The 17,796-nt window shown below is 44.2% G+C and overlaps 1 protein-coding gene across 17 annotated transcripts in view; it reads left to right on the forward strand.

The window, feature by feature from the left end:
* aopep (aminopeptidase O (putative)) overlaps positions 1–17,796 on the forward strand; it is a 356,223-nt gene that overhangs the window by 5,452 nt on the left and 332,975 nt on the right. For all 17 annotated transcript variants that reach the window (XR_010974905.1, XR_010974900.1, XR_010974901.1 and 14 more), the window contains exon 3: positions 8,255–8,418. Coding sequence is in view for 9 of the 17 variants with exons in the window: in XM_068030074.1 (XP_067886175.1) it covers positions 8,255–8,418 (164 nt within the window). In the remaining 8 variants the exon portion in view is untranslated. The remainder of the gene's footprint in view (positions 1–8,254; positions 8,419–17,796) is intronic.

Here is a 17,796-nt window from a genome sequence, read left to right on the forward strand (position 1 = left end):
CACTATGGCGGGAGATCTAGCAACTCAAAACTGGGCATCCATGAGGCACTGTGGGCCATCAGCAACTGCAGAGTTGTATTCAACCACAGTCTGTAACCTCATGGGTGGTATATCCCCCACTCTACCATTACCATCAAGCCAGGGGACCAACCCTTGTTCAATAAAGAGTGTAGGAGGGCATGCCATGAGCAGCACTATGTTTACCTAAAAATGATGTCTCAGCCTGGTGAAGCTACAACACAGGACTACTTGCATGCCAAACAGCAGAAGCAACATGCAATAGACAGGGCTAAGCAATCCCACAATCAATGGATCAGATCGAAGCTCTGCAGTCCTGCCACATTCAGTCGTGAATGGTGGTGGACAGTTAAACAATTGACAGGAGGAGGTGGCTCCACAAACATTCCCATCCTCTATGATGGGGGAACCCAGCATATCAGTGTGAAAGACAAGGCTGAAGCATTTGTATCTATCTTCATCCAGAAGTGTTAAGCGGATTATCCATCTCGGCCTCCTCCTGAGTTCCCCAGCATCACAGATGCCAGTCTTCAGCCAATGTGATTCAAGAAAAGGCACTGGATACTGCAAAAGCTATGGGTCCTGACAACATTCCGTCAATAGTACTGAAGACTTGTGCTCCAGAACTAGCTGTGCCCCTAGCAATGCTGCACCAGTACAGCTATAACATTGGCATCTACCTGGCAATCTGGAAATTTTCCCAGGTATGTTCTGTGCACAAAAAGCAGGACAAATCCAACCCAGCCAATTACTGCCCTCTCAGACTACTCATGATCATCAGCAAAGTGATGGAAGGAGTCGTTGACAGTGCTATCAAGTGGCACATGTTCAGCAATAACCTGCTCACTGATGCTCAGTTTGGGTTCCGTCAGGGCCACTCAGATCCTGACCTCATTACAGCCTTGGTCCAAACATGGACAAAAGAGCTGGACTCCAGAGGTGAGGTGAAAGTGATTGCCTTGACATTGAGGCAGCATTTGACCGAGTATGGCATCAAGGAGCCCTAGCAAAATTGGAGTCAATGGGAATCGGGGGAAAACTCTCTGCTGGTTGGAGTCATACCTAACACAAAAGAAGGTAGTTGTGGTTGTTGTAGGTCAATCAATCATCTCAGTGCCAGGATATCACTGCAGGAGTTCCTCAGGGTAGTGTCCTAGGCCCAACTGTCTTCAGCTGCTTTATCAAATACTTTCTCTCCATCATAAGGTCAGAAGTTGGGATGTTCGCTGATAGTGCAACGTTCAGTACTGTTCACAACTGCTCAGGTACTGAAGCAGTCCATGTCCATATGCAGCAAGATCTGGACAACATTCAAGCTTGGGCTGATAATTGGCAAGTAACATTGGTGCCACACAAGTGTCAGGCAATGACTATCTCCAACATGAGAGAATCTCACCATCTCCCCCTTGATGTTCAATGGCATTCCCATCACTAAAACCCCCATGATTAGCATCCTGGGTGTCACCATTGACCAGAAACTGAACTGGACCAGCCACATAAATGCTGTGGCCATACGAGCATGTCAGAGGCTGGGAATTCTGTGGTGAGTATCTCACTTCCTGTCTCCCCAATGCCTGTCCACCATCCACAAGGCACAAGTCAGGAGTGTGATGGAATACTCTCCACTTGCCTGGATGAGTGCAGCTCCAGCAACACTCAAGAAGCTCGACACCATCCAGGACAAAGCAGCCCTCTTGATTGGCACACCATCTACCACCCTCAACATTCACTCTGTTCACCACAGATGCACAGTGGCAGCAGTGTGTACCATCTACAAGATGCACTGCAGCAACTCACCAAGGCTCCTTCGACAGCACCTTCCAAACCTGCGACGTCTATCACCTAGAAGGACAAGGGCAGCAGATGCATGGGAACACCACCACCTACAAGTTCCCCTCCAAGTCACATGTCATCCTGACTGCGACATATGTTGCTGTTCCTCCACTGCTGCTGGGTCAAGATTCTTGAACTCCCTTCCTAACAGCACTGTTGGTGTATCTACCCCACGTGGACTGCAGCGGTTCAAGAAGGCAGCTCATCTCCACCACCTCAGGGGCAATTAGGGATGGGAAATAAAGGCTGGCCTAGTCAACGACTCCCACATCCCCCGAACAAAAAAAAGGGTTATGGCCCTGACATTATATGTGTTGGTTATTTAGTTTTGAATATTTAACAGCTTAATTGTATTAGAGTATCCAAGTGTATATAGTTGTTAAAATACACTACACCCAAATTCAACTGCTTCATTACATCTATGTTCTATGATAACTCAACACATGGTACTTGAACATTGAAGGATAAACTGACACAGATTGATGCTGCTTGGCAGTGTGCTCAGTTACATAATGAACTGCATTAGGCTAGATTCGGGTTAATTTTGAATTCAGTGTGGCCTATTTTTCCGTCCCTTTTGGGATCAGTGATCCCTAGAGTTTGGATCAAAGTAGGTTGAGGATACTGCAGTTAACTCATTATAAATATTGCAGGTATGCTGATTTAACTGATATTGTGGATTCCTCCCAGATAATGAATGCAGAAGATCAATAATGAGGATGTGTTTTTCCACAGCCACTGACGTGAGAAAGTTGTATCATATTAAGCATTCTATTTATACTGTGAATATACTGACAAATATTTATGTAAGATGTCACTATTCTGTTTCTCTTTATAGTCCAAAGATTATGCCAGTTTTTGTTGGCTTTAAAATTTTTATTTACTCTGTATGTGCCGATCATACCATGGGTCTATTAACTTGAACATGGTACTGAGGCTGATCGTATTAGTAGAAATAGTCATTAAGCAAAGGTGTGCCTCAGCATCAGATTTGTAGATTTATTCAGCTTCTTCACCTCCTCAGACTAAGTAAATATTCATCTTCTTGCTGGTTAACCAAAATAATCAGCGGCTCTGTGGACTATTACACTACCCAATGTGGAATTGCGTCATCGAAAAAACGGAACAAGGAAAAGAAAGAACAAACTTGCATTTAAATGGTGCCTTTCACATCCTTTCATGTCCTAAAGCATTTCACAGTCAATTAAACGTAGTTGCAATTCTTATCTAGACAATTAAAACAATTCTGCTCAGATTATATAAATAACCAGATAATCTGTTTCCATATTATTAGTTGAAAGGTAAATGTTGGTACAGACACTTGGAGAACTCCCTTTTGTCCTTTGAATAGTGTGGTGGCTCATTGCATCCACCTGAACAAGCAGGCAGGACCTCAGGTTAACAATTCATTGGAAAGAGAACATTTCCAACAATGCAGCTCTCACTGCGTGCTGCACTGAAGTGTCAGCTTTGATTTTGTGTTCAAGTCCTGGAAACCATAGCTGTTTAACGTGAGTGCAAGGGTGCTACCTCTTTGCCAAGCTGGAAGGTCCCAAAATTAGATCCCTGGCTTGTACTGAACATAGTCTGAACAATGGTGTGGGCACTGCAGTTGGCTTTGGGGTTTTTTTTTGGAGATGGAGGTGGCTGCGGGGAAAGATAAAGGAGGTGAACCAGCTCCTGATACTATTCAGTGATTCCGGCTGGAAAATTCTTATTTGTTGATGGGTGGCATCAGATCCACCCTTGACTGTCTTGGCCTGCCCTTGTGTGGTTACACATCCTACTGATATGTACTACTTAGCCTTGTGCAAGAAGAATGTTTTCTTTGGTAATGCATAAGAGAACGAGCAACACTGCATAGTTATACTTCATTATAAGGGTCCTTTTAACTTAGTCATAATTCTTTGTAATACCGGTAATCAGATTTTTAATGCCGGATCCTAATGTTGAAGGACTTGGCAATAAATTTAATATTAAAAGCATATATTTCCATTATAATAAATGTTTCCTTCTGAGGGATTTTTAAAAATCCCTTGTCTTTATTCTGCACTTTTATGCTTTGTTTCTGAGAACTAATTTAAACCACATGCAATCATTTTCAGATCCCACATTTCTCTCTCCTAGGGTAGGTGGATGAGAACGTGGGCTGGGAAAAAAATAAGTGATAAATATTTTATAACAGGCTCTCACTGCATCAAAGTTGAAATCAAGTTTCTTGTAAGCACTGGCTCTTAAATCATTCTATTGCTGGATTGCAAAACTGTGGCAATCCTTAGCTTCTCTGTCTTTCCTTCCTTCTACAATCTTCAACATTTTAAAATCTAAGCATATGCACGACTTCACAATTTACCCACACCCCTTTTACTGGCTTCACACTGGTCCCTGACCATTCTCCATGGTTACACAATCTGCTTATTAAAATTACTGAGTGGGTTGCACATTCCATTTGAAAATACATTGAAAAGTCTTGTGTCTTGCTATCTGAGTGAGAAAACCCATAATAAATTTGTCAACATTTAACTGCATTACCTGTTAACTGCAGATTGTCATACCCTGTGCCAGGTGGATTCTTCCTGTCTGAACCAGTGGATGTCAACACAGTAGATGTTAACTGTAATGAGCTTTTCACTTGCCTGTCTGCTTGGCCATACATTCATCTGCTGGCCTGTTCTACCTCCTGCAATCACTCTAAACAGGAATTCTGCCATGGCTCCCTCACCATTTACTCTGAATGTCGAGAGAGTATTATTTCAGCCATTGTCAACCTCATTCCCAGTGAGTATCCTTGTAACTGCTGTCCTCAAGATTTCGATCCCACTATCCCCTTTCGCCAACCAACTGGTTTCACCCAACTGAAAATTTTGGAACTCTGTTGTTGTGTTACTCTCCCCACCCCTCCCCACCTGGCAGCACTTTGACTTCTGTAACTTCCTTTACCCCACATTGACTAGTCTTTTAGCCTCCCTCCTCACTTGCCAAGCACAGCATTTATGTTGCCGCTACCCCTCCCCAAGGAGTAGGGAAATAGTTTCCCCCCCCTCTCCACAGAACATCAAAATAGGCCCTTGGAAACTGTTAACCTCCCTCCCCATCCCCCGACCATCACTGATTTTTCAAACATCCTTCTCCCTTCCCATGTTCTCCTTTTTCCCCCATCCTCCTCCGCCCCATTCTTCTATTCCTCTGTTGTCCCCTCTCCATACATCTTATCTCCATTTCTCCCTTCCATCTTCCCACCTGTGTTCACCTCTTAGTAGAGCCCAAAACTCTGAATAGTACTCAAACTGTCAGCCATGGTTCAGTTGGTAGTAGTCTCACCTCTGAGTTAGGAGGTTCTGTGTTCAAGTCTAATTTCAGAATTTGAGCACAAACGTCATGACTGATGCTTCAGTGCAGTGCTGAAGGAATGCTCCACTGTTGGAGGTGCTGTCTTTCAGTTGAAACGTTAAACCGAAGCCCCATCTTACCCCTCAAGTAGGCGTAAAAGATCCCACTATTTTGAAGAAGAGCAGGGACGTTATCCCTGGTTGTCCTGGTCAGTATTTATTCTACAGTTAACATTGGAGCTTGCTGTGTGTTTCCTACATTACAACAATGACTACATTTCAAAAGCTATTTCATTGGCTGTAAAGCACTTTGAGATGCCTCTTGGAGGTGAAAGGCACTATATAAATGCAAGTATTTAAAAAAAAAAACTTCGGTCTTAGTAAAGTTTTACATAGATTCACTATTGCAATCCTATTTATATACTTTATACCTTGTACCATAAAACCCAGTATACCATTAGCTTATAACCTTGTCTGTTTGAAATGCTGATTTTAATGCCTCTTAATCCTTCTGCTGTTTCACTTTATCCAGCTGTCCCCAAATCAGAATTGATATATCTTTTACATTTTTTTAAGTGCCTCATGCTTACTGACCTGGAATTCCATCTGCTACTGTCTAGATTTGTACCATTTTGTCAGTGATCTCCTTGAGGCTTCCTTTGATTCTCAGAACTGTTTACTATGCCTCCTATTTTATTGTCTTCAAATTTGGCCACCACTCCCTCCAGCCCTATATTGAAGTCATTCATGTATACAGTGAGTAGAAGAAATCCAAGGGCAGGACAATGAGACACTGCGACCCGATTTTATCCACTTGGAGAAATTGCCCTTTACTCTAACTCTCTCTCCTCCCTTCTAACCAGCTTTTAATCCAGTTTGCTATTTTTCCTCCAATTCCATACGTTTTAATCTTTCCCAAAGGTCTTCTGTGTGGTATATGTCATTCTGCAAGTCCATGTAGACCAGTCCATTGTAGTTTTCTCATCCACCATCTCTATCACCTCCTGAACGAACTCTCATCAGGTTTGCTAAACGCGAGCTTCCTTTCTGAAACCTGTGTTGGCTGCTTTTAATTATTTTATCTTTACCTAGATATTTAGTAACTTCACTTTATTAAAAGTGGGGGGGCTGGGAAAGTAGCGGGAAACCCCGTTGGGATGGCTCCCTAATGCTGACTGTTCTGACCGACTACTCCTGTCAAAGCCCCCAATCAAAATATACGATGCTGATTGTTAATTCAATCCCGTCGTTCCACAGATCGGCTAACATATTATTTTAAAACTTTCCAAATTAAAGAAAGACTCAGCCAAATTGTACCATCTACTAACCCCTGAATGAGGCTAACCAAATCAGGTGCCTTTAAATCAACAAATTAACTCTAATTAGAAGAACTAAATTCTTAAACACTATGAAGATATAAACAACATTTAAAATAGAAAAAGTTGGAGTCCTTGCAAATTTACAGTCCAATGTTGCTCGAAGTCTTCATGGAATGTTGCTTTCCATCTCCAGCGAATTTCAACAGTTAACGACTTGCAAATACTTTCAATAGAATCAATCTGACTTCAGAGTTTTCGAGAGATAAAAGATTGTTGCAGTCTAACTTCCCTTCCTTCAATTTAAATTACCAGAGATCTCTGTTTTGGCTTGACGTTTTCTTAAAATTTGGAGAGATAATTAAACAGACTAAAAATCCTCTTCCTTCAGTTTAAGTGGCTGAGAGTTCTTTTTCAGGTGTGCTCATCACAGCTGTCTTGTGTCTTCTGTCTGTTGGAACAAACTGTCTTCCACTAACAGCCAGTTCAAAACTGAATTGTAACAAATGTATCGCATGAGACTCTCCCAGTGGCTCAATCTATGGTAATGAGAATGCACCCTTTGAATCGCAGTCTCCAAATGGCTGTTTCTAAGGCAAAGAAAATGTACCTTCCTATAAATCCTAAGGCTTGCTGCCTCTTAAAGCAATACTGATCCTCTGCAAACTTAAAGGCAAACCACATATGCCTAAAAAAACTACAGGACCATGACACTGACCCACCTCCAGTTGACTTTCCCAGGGGCAAGCTGCCATGGGAATCAGCAGCCCGCTTCATGGAGGCAACCGATCAATGGCTCCAATTAAGGGCACAATAAAGGGCCATTATCCCACGATGATAGACCTTTATCGGCATCGAACGAGCTCCCCCAACGCCCCGCCTCTCTTCCCCCCCCCCCCCCCAAAATCTGGAGCCGGTAAACTGCATGGAGGCGGCCTCCCAGCAGAGGTTTGGAGGGTCATCGGAGACTCCCCTCAAACATCCAGTGATTGAGGCTCTAACACCACTGGGACTTTTTTTAAGCATGTTCAGCAAACATCCAAGAGCACAAAGTTTGACATGTCCTGGTGCTCTCCTATTACTCTCAGCAGTGCCTGGTGGGGCTGCTGGCTGTCCAGTGCTGTGGGCCCTCTTGTTGAGCCTTCTGCATTGAGATCCTGCTCACCATCTTTAATTGGATGCTTCCACTCCTGCGTTTCGCTTGCACTTTCTCACTGCCATGCTCTCTCATGCTGGTGTGATCCTGTTCGCTCTCGCACTCTGGTATGCGCTGGTTTTTTCCCTCTTGCCCCCATGCGTGCTCGCCCTATTTCCTGCTCCCCCACCACCTCTCGCCCTCTTGCCCACTCTCCCGCCTACATGTTTGACCTGTGCCCGCCCGCTCGCTCGCCTGACTGCCCACCTGCCTGCATCTGCATATGGCCATGATGTCAGCGTCTTGATACCTGTGGGAAAATTCAGCTCTCTCTCCTCCCCAGCTGCCAGCCCTCTCTCCCCTCCCGACCTGCCAGCCCTCTTTCTCTCTCCCTGCCAGCCTTCTTTCTTTCTCTCTCCTTCCTTCCAGCTGTCCCCGCTTGCTTTCTTTTCCCCAAAGCTCGCTGTTGAAAATGGAGTGCACGTGGCTGGAATTTGAATTTGGACCCCCTAACTGAGAGTCTGGTGCTTTCCAGGCTAAATAAGTGATGCTTTGGTAACACTAAAGTGCTTTTTAAAAAAATATATATTTTGTATTGATTTTGTTCCTTTTGTATATTTCAGGCCGTGTGTGTATACAGTGGGATCTCCTATAAACAACAGAGCACTATTTCCATGTCAGGAGCCCCCAGTAGCCATGGCAACATGGCAGGCTTCAGTTTGGGCCCCAAAAGGATCTGTGGTTCTCATGAGTGGTGAAAATTGTGCTGAACCTCACCACGATGGAGGTAAAAAAAGAGAAACTCAGAAGAATTTTGTATTCCTATACTTTGTTAGCAACATTTACTATGAATGAGAGAATGTAGAACAATGATTATTATAAGCGAATAATTACTAAAAGATGAAAACTTTTAAATTAAAGTAAATTTGATATTTATAAACTTTGAAATAGGTTCAAGGATTTATGCTGAAAGTTCTCTAACACATCAAATTTATGACTTTGACTGTCATCAGAGGACTTCCTTGACCACCATCTGAGCCAGACTGTTGTGTTTGACCCCGATTTGAGCTTCCGACCGCATATCCGGTCCATCACTAAGACCGCCTACTTCCACCTCCGGAACATCGTCCGACTCTGAACTTGCCTCAGTTCATCTGTTTCTGAAACTCTTCTCCATGCCTTTTCGTTACCTCTAGACTTGGCTATTCCAAACACTCCTGGCCGGCCTCCCCTTTTCCATCAGAAATGAACATCCAAAACTCTGCTGCCCATATATTAACTTGACCAAGTTTTGCTCGCCCAACACCCCTGTGCTCTTTGACTTACTCTGATTCCTGGTCTGACCTGCCTCAATTTTGAAATCCTCATCCTTGGTTTGATTTCCCTCCATGGCCTTGCCCCTCTCCATCTCTGTAAACTCCTGCAGCTCCACAACCCTCCAGATATCTGTACTCTTTTAATTCTGGCCTCTTGAGCAACCCCAATTTGAACCACTCCATCATTGGTGGCCATGCTTCAGCTGCCAAGGCCCTCAACTCTGCAATTCCCTCCCTACACCTCTGACTCTCTAGCTCTCTTTCCTCCTTTAAGTCATTCCTTAAAACCTACCTTTTTGACCAAGTTTTTGGTCATCTGTCATGATATCTCTTTATGTGGCTCAGCGTCATACTTTGCTTTATAATGTTCCTGTGAAGACCTTTGAGACGTTTCATTATGTTGTTACAGACAGGTATCCACTGTTCACCTCCAAACTGACCACAACCGTGTTTTGTTTAAAATGATGAGTTAACCCCTGAGTGTTTTTAGGATCAAATAAACAGACGACCGACAGGTTTTGTCATGGGTTAAACAAAAGAGAACTCTTTTATTTTTACACAATTCCCGAAATGTTTGCAACACCACTCACGTACACAATCACGCACTCATGCATACGCAAGAATAGATAAATAGAGAGGGGAAAGAGTAAGTGGTTTAAGGTAAACCTGTTGAATCTTTGAAAGACAGTCATTTTAAAGGTGCAGGTTTGGGTGTTTGTAGTCTTAAACTTGTTGAGGTGTTGTAAATTTCTGGTGGTTAAGACTTTGGACTGGAGGTAGTGGTAACTTTCAGTTCTCTGCTGCAGCAAGTTGTAGTGTAGAATTAGCAGCAGGGCTTCTTCCTTGTTTTGACTTGGATCTCTTTCCACAGCCTGTCACTGGACTGCCTCCTGTGATGTTGTGATCTCTCCAGAGGGTTGACTTTTAAGATAAAAATTCACAACATTAGCATTTCTGTTAGTTGACACATGGCCTTCTCCCCTGGTGTGACCACGCAATGGAACAGGATGTGGAATCCATGGCTATCTATCTATCTGGCCGAGTACTATTCTGTCCAAATGTGGCAACTTCACACCTTCTTTGTCACAGAGGAAAACTGTTCAATTCTGGAATGTCTCTTTATGGTTTCGGGATGGGTGTAGTTGACTCCTCTTAGTCTGGAATGTATCCTTTTGTCTTTTCGAGACAGTGAGGCTGTTTTTGAATACACAGGCCAGGTCATTTGATCTTCGGCGGCCATCTTTGCAGCACATTGTCCATTTTTTCTTTAAAGGAGAAGTCAATTTCAAAGAGTCTTCATTGAATAAAGCTTGTATCTTAAAAATAGGAGGAATATGATATGTCTTTACATGGCATGGCAATGTTAAAAGTGCTATATAAATGCAAATTGTTGTTGCTCTGCACCACTGCTCTGTGTCACCAAGGGGTAAATGCCTGCTACCCGACCCAGACCCGATGGGACCTGATGACCTGGGTCGGGTCGGGTTGCACTTCCGGGTCCGGCATTCGGGCTCGGGTTGGGCCGGGTCCAACACGCTCTATCACAGGTAAATTTGTGTTAATTTAATTTTTGGCCTAGAAAGGTGGTTTGGTTACAGTTATGCTTGTGCAGATCAGCAACAAAGTGAAAATTGGAAGGTAGTTAACTGACGGTTGGGTCGGGAGTGGGAAAAAATGGAAGGACTTGGGCTCGGGTCGGGTTCTTTTTTGCAGACCTGAGCAGGCCTTTACAAGGGGTAGGAAGCAAGTTTGCATCCTCTTTTTCACAGGTTAATTTCATGTTGGTTGAGGCAGAATGCTTTCCATAAGGAGGGAAAATTTTAGTGTGAGTCAATCCATGCTACTCTTGCTCACTGCTTAGGGGCATATACCTTCTGGTTTCTGTGTTTGAAAATGTTATGCATCTATGTTTCATATATCAAAATTTATAGAGATGTGCGAAATATCAGGCTGTAACTTCAAGGTTCAGAAGATATCTAAGAAGAGTTGAGATTCATTCAAATAGCTTATGAACCGTTTAATTAAATTACAATCTTACTGCTAACCATCATAATTCTAAAAATAGTGAATGATCTCTCAGTCCATATGCAGTATTAAGTGGACATTGCTGTTCTCCTTTTCAATGACCACTTGGCTTGCAAGCCTGAATTTCTGCATCTAAAATGGGACCATTTTGAGGTTATTGTACGTGTAGGACTCCTGTAATTTTCCTTCTTTAGTCCTTCCTGATTAGGCTGTTCAAAGATGCACATGATTAGAATTGCATTGGACTTGGGTTATCCACCTTCTATATTATATATTGAAAATGGCCTTGTCTTACCTGCTAAGCTTGGTACACAAATACAGTTAATGAAGCTGAAAAACTGCTGCTTTCTTGGCTTTGGAGGATTGGCTCAAGTGGGCCTGCATCATATATTGTAAAAGACATAGTTTTTTAAACACAGTTACTGCAATCATGTAGGGTGGATTTTTGTTTTGTCACTTTTTCCCCGAGTTTTGTTAATACTAACTTGGTGCTCAAAAGTAATTGGATTGACTGATGCCTCTGTATTGGTTTACTGCATAAAATCTTTCAACCTAAAACCTTAATAGCGTTGACTAGGGATACATATATCGATTGTAAAGCTAGCTTTTCTTGTGTTTAGTGCAGTATCCTCAAGTTTTTCTCTCCCTCTATCTCTTGTTTTCCTGTCTTTGCTTCTGTTCACAGCACAGCTGTTGGATGTTGCCTGTGCTGGGGGCCTGTTGCCTCTCAGTCAAATGACAGAAAGAGACGGCTTGTCCCACCATCCATGGCACAAGTAAAAATACAGTTTTCCTGCAGCCCTTTCACTTCTGCAGTGATGGTTGGGTAGCCCTGGCTCTTTATGATGTTCTGTTGCTTGTCTCATTGAAGAGACACTGTGCAGTGGTATTGTGGTGCTTAATGACAGTCGGTCTTTTTCTAAGGCACTCATGCAAAAAGATGGTTCAAAGTTTCTAAAGAGATATTTTCCATTTGTAACGCAAGGTTAAAAAAAAAAATTGACTTACAAAAAGTAGAAATTAGATCAAATAGATTTGGGCTGTACTTGAAAAAGCTTTCAAATCAAATTGGGCAAGGTAATTTTTCTCAACACTGAAACTGCATCAGTGGTGATAAAGAATGATTTGAGTGCACTTAGGATTATGGTTCCTGTGATGCCCAAATTCAGTAAATACCTTTTGTTAGGAAATGGCAAGTCAAAGGATATTGATCTAAATTTACTGGAAAGGTCAAAATCAATTATCATTCAACTATTTTAGAATCTCTTCAGTTCTCTGTACGCAGGTACGTGCATTTACAAATCAAAATGAATACTAGAAATAGCTGTATAATAGTTTTTACTGTTGTAAATTATATTAACAAAAGGCAAATAGTTGTTAATGCTCTACCATATTAGTTTCCAAAGATTGCCGCACAAAATGTTGAGATATTAGTTTGTACAGGATTCCTTGCACAGCAAGTTCTTGATGTATGCTGTGTAGAAAGTTGCCAACCAGAGACCAGGTATTTCCTCACAAGAGTGTAATGGTATGTGAGTCATCGCAGGCATTCTTATGGACAGATATTTTCTGGTATTAAGTATATACTTCTTCAAAGCCAGTGGCAGTCAACTATTCAGCAGGAGATCTGCTTCTTTGGTGCTGTTGACCTTGTTCCTTGCATCTGTAATGCCCTGCTTTCTCATCTAGTCCCATCTAGCAGCAACAAGAACTAATTACACCCCAAGTGAGAAAATGTTGATATTTTACATGTGACTATAAGGTAATATATGTACTTTTATTGAAAGTAACAACAACTGTACCAATTTTGCTCCAGTGGGCAGCCTTAGTACTGCTTATTTTGTGTGCTCCCTGTGCAAATCTCAATGCCATCTGTGTGTATTACTTTTGAATCTTGAGAGGACCTGTGCTCTTGATTTCCATCATACTTTGCTGATATCCATGGGTGGCAAGGGCACAAAATGTACTCTGGGTGGGGGACTTCAATGTCCATCACCAAGAGAGGCTCAGGCACCACTACTGACCCAGCTGGCCAAGTCCTAAAGGACATAGCTGCTAGACTGGGTCTGTGGCAGGTGGTGGGGGAACCAACAAGGGGGAAAGACATACTTGACCTCGTCCTCGCCAATCTGCCTGCCGCAGATGCTTCTGTCCATGACAGTATTGGTAGGAGAGACCACTGCGCAGTCCTTATGGAGACGAAGTCCCGCCTTTAGATTGAGGATACCGTCCATCGTGTTGTGTGGCACTATCACCGTACTAAATGGGATAGATTTTGAACAGATCTAGCAAAGCAAAACTGGGCATCTATGAGGCGCTGTGGGCCATCAGCAGCAGCAGAATTGTACTCTACCACAATCTGTAACCTTATGGCCTGGCATATCCCCCACTCTACCATTACCATCAAGCCAGGAGACCAACCCTGGTTCAATGAAGAGTGCAGGAGGGCATGTCAGGAGCAGCACCAGGCATAGCTCAAAATGAGGTGTGAACCTGGTGAAGCTACAACCCAGGACTACTTGCATGCCAAACTGCGTAAGCAGCATGCGATAGACAGAGCTAAGCGATCCCATAACCAACGGATCAGATTGAAGCTCTGCATTCATGCCACATCCAGCCGTGAATGGTGGTGGACAATTAAACAACTAACTGGAGGAGGTGGCTCCACAAATATCCCCATCCTCAATGATGGGGAAGACCAGCACATCAGTGCGAAAGATAAGGCTGAAGCATTTGCAACAATCTTCAGCCAGAAGTGCCAAGTTGATGATCCATCTTGGCCTCCTCCTGAAGTCCCCAGCATCACAGATGTCAGCCAATTCGATTCACTCCGCGTGATATCAAGAAACGACTGAAGGCACTGGAAACTGCAAAAGCTATGGGCCCTGACAATATTCCGGCAATAGTACTGAAGACCTGTGCTCCAGAACTTGCCGCGCCCCCAGCCAAGCTGTTCCAGTACAGCTACAACACTGGCATCTACCCTGCAATGTGGAAAATTTCCCAGGTATGTCCTGTACACACAAAAGCAGGACAAGTCCAACTCGGCCAATTACCGCCCCATCAGCCTACTCTCAACCATCAGTAAAGTGATGGAAGGTGTCATCATCAGTGCTAACAAGCGGCACTTGCTTAGCAATAACCTGCTCAGTGACGCTCAGTTTGGGTTCCTCCAGGGCCACTCAACTCCTGACCTCATTACAGCCTTGGTTCAAACATGGACAAAAGAGCTGAACTCAAGAGGTGAGGTGAGAGTGACTGCCCTTGACATCAAGGTAGCATTTGACCGAGTATGGCATCAAGGAGCCCTAGCAAAACTGAGGTCAATGGGAATCGGGGGAAAACCCTCCGCTGGCTGGAGTCATACCTAGCGCAAAGGAAGATGGTTGTGGTTGTTGGAGGTCAATCATCTGAGCTCCAGGACATCACTGCAGGAGTTCCTCAGGGTAGTGTCCTGGGCCCAACCATCTTCAGCTGCTTCATCAATGACCTTCCTTCAATCATAAGGTCAGAAGTGGGGATGTTTGCTGATGATTGCACAATGTTCAGCACCATTCGTGACTCCTCAGATACTGAAACAGTCCATGTAGAAATGCAGCAAGACCTGGACAATATCCAGGCTTGGGCTGATAGGTGGCAAGTAACATTCATGCCACACAAGTGGCAGGCAATGACCATCTCCAACAAGAGAGAATCTAACCATCTCCCCTTGACATTCAATGGCATTACCATCGCTGAATCCCCCACTATCAACATCCTAGGGGCTACCATTGACCAGAAACTGAACTGGAGTAGCCATATAAATACCGTGGCTACAAGAGCAAGTCAGAGACTAGGAATCCTGAGGCGAGTAACTCACCTCCTGACTCCTCAAAGCCTGTCCACCATCTATAATGCACGGGTCAGGAGTGTGATGGAATACTCTCCACTTGCCTGGATGGGTGCAGCTCCAACAACACTCAAGAAGCTCGACACCATCCAGGACAAAGCAGCCTGCTTGATTGGCACCCCATCTACAAACATTCACTCCCTCCACCACCGACGCACAGTGGCAGCAGTGTGTACCATCTACAAGATGCACTGCAGCAATGCACCAAGGCTCCTCAGACAGCACCTTCCAAACCCGCAACCTCTACCAACTAGAAGGACAAGGGCAGCAAATACATGGGAATACCACCACCTGCAAGTTCCCCTCCAAGTCACACACCATTCTGACTTGGAACTATATCGCCATTCCTTCACTGTCGCTCGGTCAAAATCCTGGAACTCCCTTCCTAACAGCACTGCGGGTGTACCTACCCCAAATGGACTGCAGCAGTTCAAGAAGGCAGCTCACCACCACCTTCTCGAGGGCAATTAGGGATGGGCAATAAATGCTGGCCTGGCCAGTGATGCCTACGTCCCATGAATGAATAAAAAAAAATATTCATATAGTAGCTTTTCTGTGGAACCAGATTAGTCTTTGCTGCACTGCTTTCACCAAGTTTCAAGGGATTATTTTGTTGTGTGTTAATCACGGTGCCATTTCTGGCATGACAAATGTTGATAGAGAAATTGGAATTTGCTATCCTTGACACTTTGGTAGGTGAGGAGGACAGCAGTTTGCAGTAGAGGGGACTGTTACCATGGAGCTCTGTGGCAGGAGTTACTCCAAGGGTGTTGGCAGTTTGTGGCCTATCATCACCAAGTACTGATCAAATACATCTAGGTTACAGTGGAGGAAGGGGTGATTCAGGTCAAGGATGTGTTGCTCAGTGAAGGTAATGCGCTGCTGACTGCCATTCAGATCATTGATTCTTTGGAGGTTCCCTGATTTTGGTGAGTATGGCAAACTTGCCTCCAATGACGCAGAAACTGGAGAGTATTGTAGTCAAGTCCATTGTCAGTTTTATCTATGTGGAGCCAATTTTCGTGAAGGCACAGAGCAAATCTTGGAGAAGCATCAATGACTGGTGAACTGTTAGTGATCAAAAGGGACTGGTGAGAGGTGGGGAAGGGAGAGACAGAGAGATAAAGAACCACTCACTCAAGTTACAGCAACATCTTGGCTCGACCTTGGTGGGGTCCGCTAATATGTATGGGCCACAAAATTGGACAGGGCCTGAAAACTGATGCTGGGATCGTGATGTGGATTAGTCCACGCCCATTGCTTCCAGTGCAGGCGGCACACAAACTTTGTGCTGCCTGCTAATTTCAATGATTATAGCACGCAGCCTGTGCTAGACAAGCTGTTGAGTATGACAATTAGTGCAAAAATGGTGAGAGGCTAGAATGAGTTAAAGCTAGCCTGCAGTACTTAAAAGCAGCCTGCATCTCTTAAAGGGAACGTACATTGTGACTGGAGCAGGAGCTGGAAATCATTGTAAAAGTGATTTTGACATGGGGAACACTCTGCACAACATGGCAGAGTGTGAACTCTAAGATTTTCTGATGCTGCACTGGAGGGCTTGGTGCAGGAGGTGGAGAAATTTGATCTAATCACAGGGGGCCAGGAGGCCCTCCAGGCAAGCTTTGTGAAGGCAGTGGGACCAAATAGCCATTGCAGGCAATGCTGGGAGTCTATACCTGAGGACCTGGATGCAGTGCCGCAAGAAGGTCCATGACCTCCTACAAGTGGTCAAAGTTGGTGAATGTGTCTTAAAATGCCATATCCTATGAACTGCACCACTAGCCTCATGCACTGCTCTGAGCACAACATCCCCATCACTCACGAACAATCTCTATCAATCACTAATCATACATAACATTCCTGGCTTCACCTCACCCTCACGCACTTAACAGTGCTGCAAGCCTTGTACACGCTGCCAGCTCCTCGACTATTGACAGTCATATCACCAAACATATTGCACCACACTCACAGGTACACTTTCCTCTCTTGCAGGACAAGATGGTGCATAGCTGGAGGCAGCAGTACCTAACAGGCAGAGAACAGGCATGGCTGCACGCCCTTACCCTGAGGAAGGAGACTGATCGCCATCATCTCGTGGGGGAGACGAGAACTAGGAGATACAATTTAAGAATATGAGTCTCCCTTTTAAGATGGAGATGAGGAGAATTTTTTTCTCTAAGGGTTGTTGGTCTGTGGAATTCTCTTCCCCAGGGCAGGCTGGGTCATTGAATTTATTCAACGCTGAGTTAGATAGATTTTTGATAGACAAGGGAGTCAAGGGTTATGGGGGGCAGACAGGAAAGTGGATGAGACCACAACCAGATCAGCCGTAATCTTATTGAATGGTGGGACAGGCTCATAGGGCCTATGTTTCTATGTTGCTATTGGAGCAGCCATGACTGAGGCTGTAGCTAGTGGTGGGGCTGAAACCATTGAAGATGGTGGTGTATGTATTTTTTGTTCTTCATGGGATGTGGGCATCACTGGCAATGCCAGCATTCATTGCCCATCTCTAATTGGCCTTGAGAAGGTGGTGAGCCGCCTTGAACTGCTGTAGTGCATGTGATGTAGGTAAACCCACAATGCTGCTCGTGAGGGAGTTGCAGGATTTTCAGCACGATTCATGACTCCTCAAATACTGAAGTAGTCCGTGTAGAAATGCAGCAAGACCTGGACAATATCCAGGCTTGGGCTGATAAGTGACCAGTAACATTTGCGCCACATAAGTGCCAGGCAATGACCATCTCCAACAAGAGAGAATATAACCATCTCCCCTTGACATTCAATGGCATTACCATCGCTGAATCCCCCACTATCAACATCCTAGGGGCTACCATTGACCAGAAACTGAACTGGAGTAGCCATATAAATACCGTGGCTACAAGAGCAGGTCAGAGCTAGGAATCCTGAGGCGAGTAACTCACCTCCTGACTCC

This window comes from Heterodontus francisci, chromosome 4, assembly GCF_036365525.1.
Source record: "Heterodontus francisci isolate sHetFra1 chromosome 4, sHetFra1.hap1, whole genome shotgun sequence".
NCBI classification, from domain to species: Eukaryota; Metazoa; Chordata; class Chondrichthyes; order Heterodontiformes; family Heterodontidae; genus Heterodontus; species Heterodontus francisci.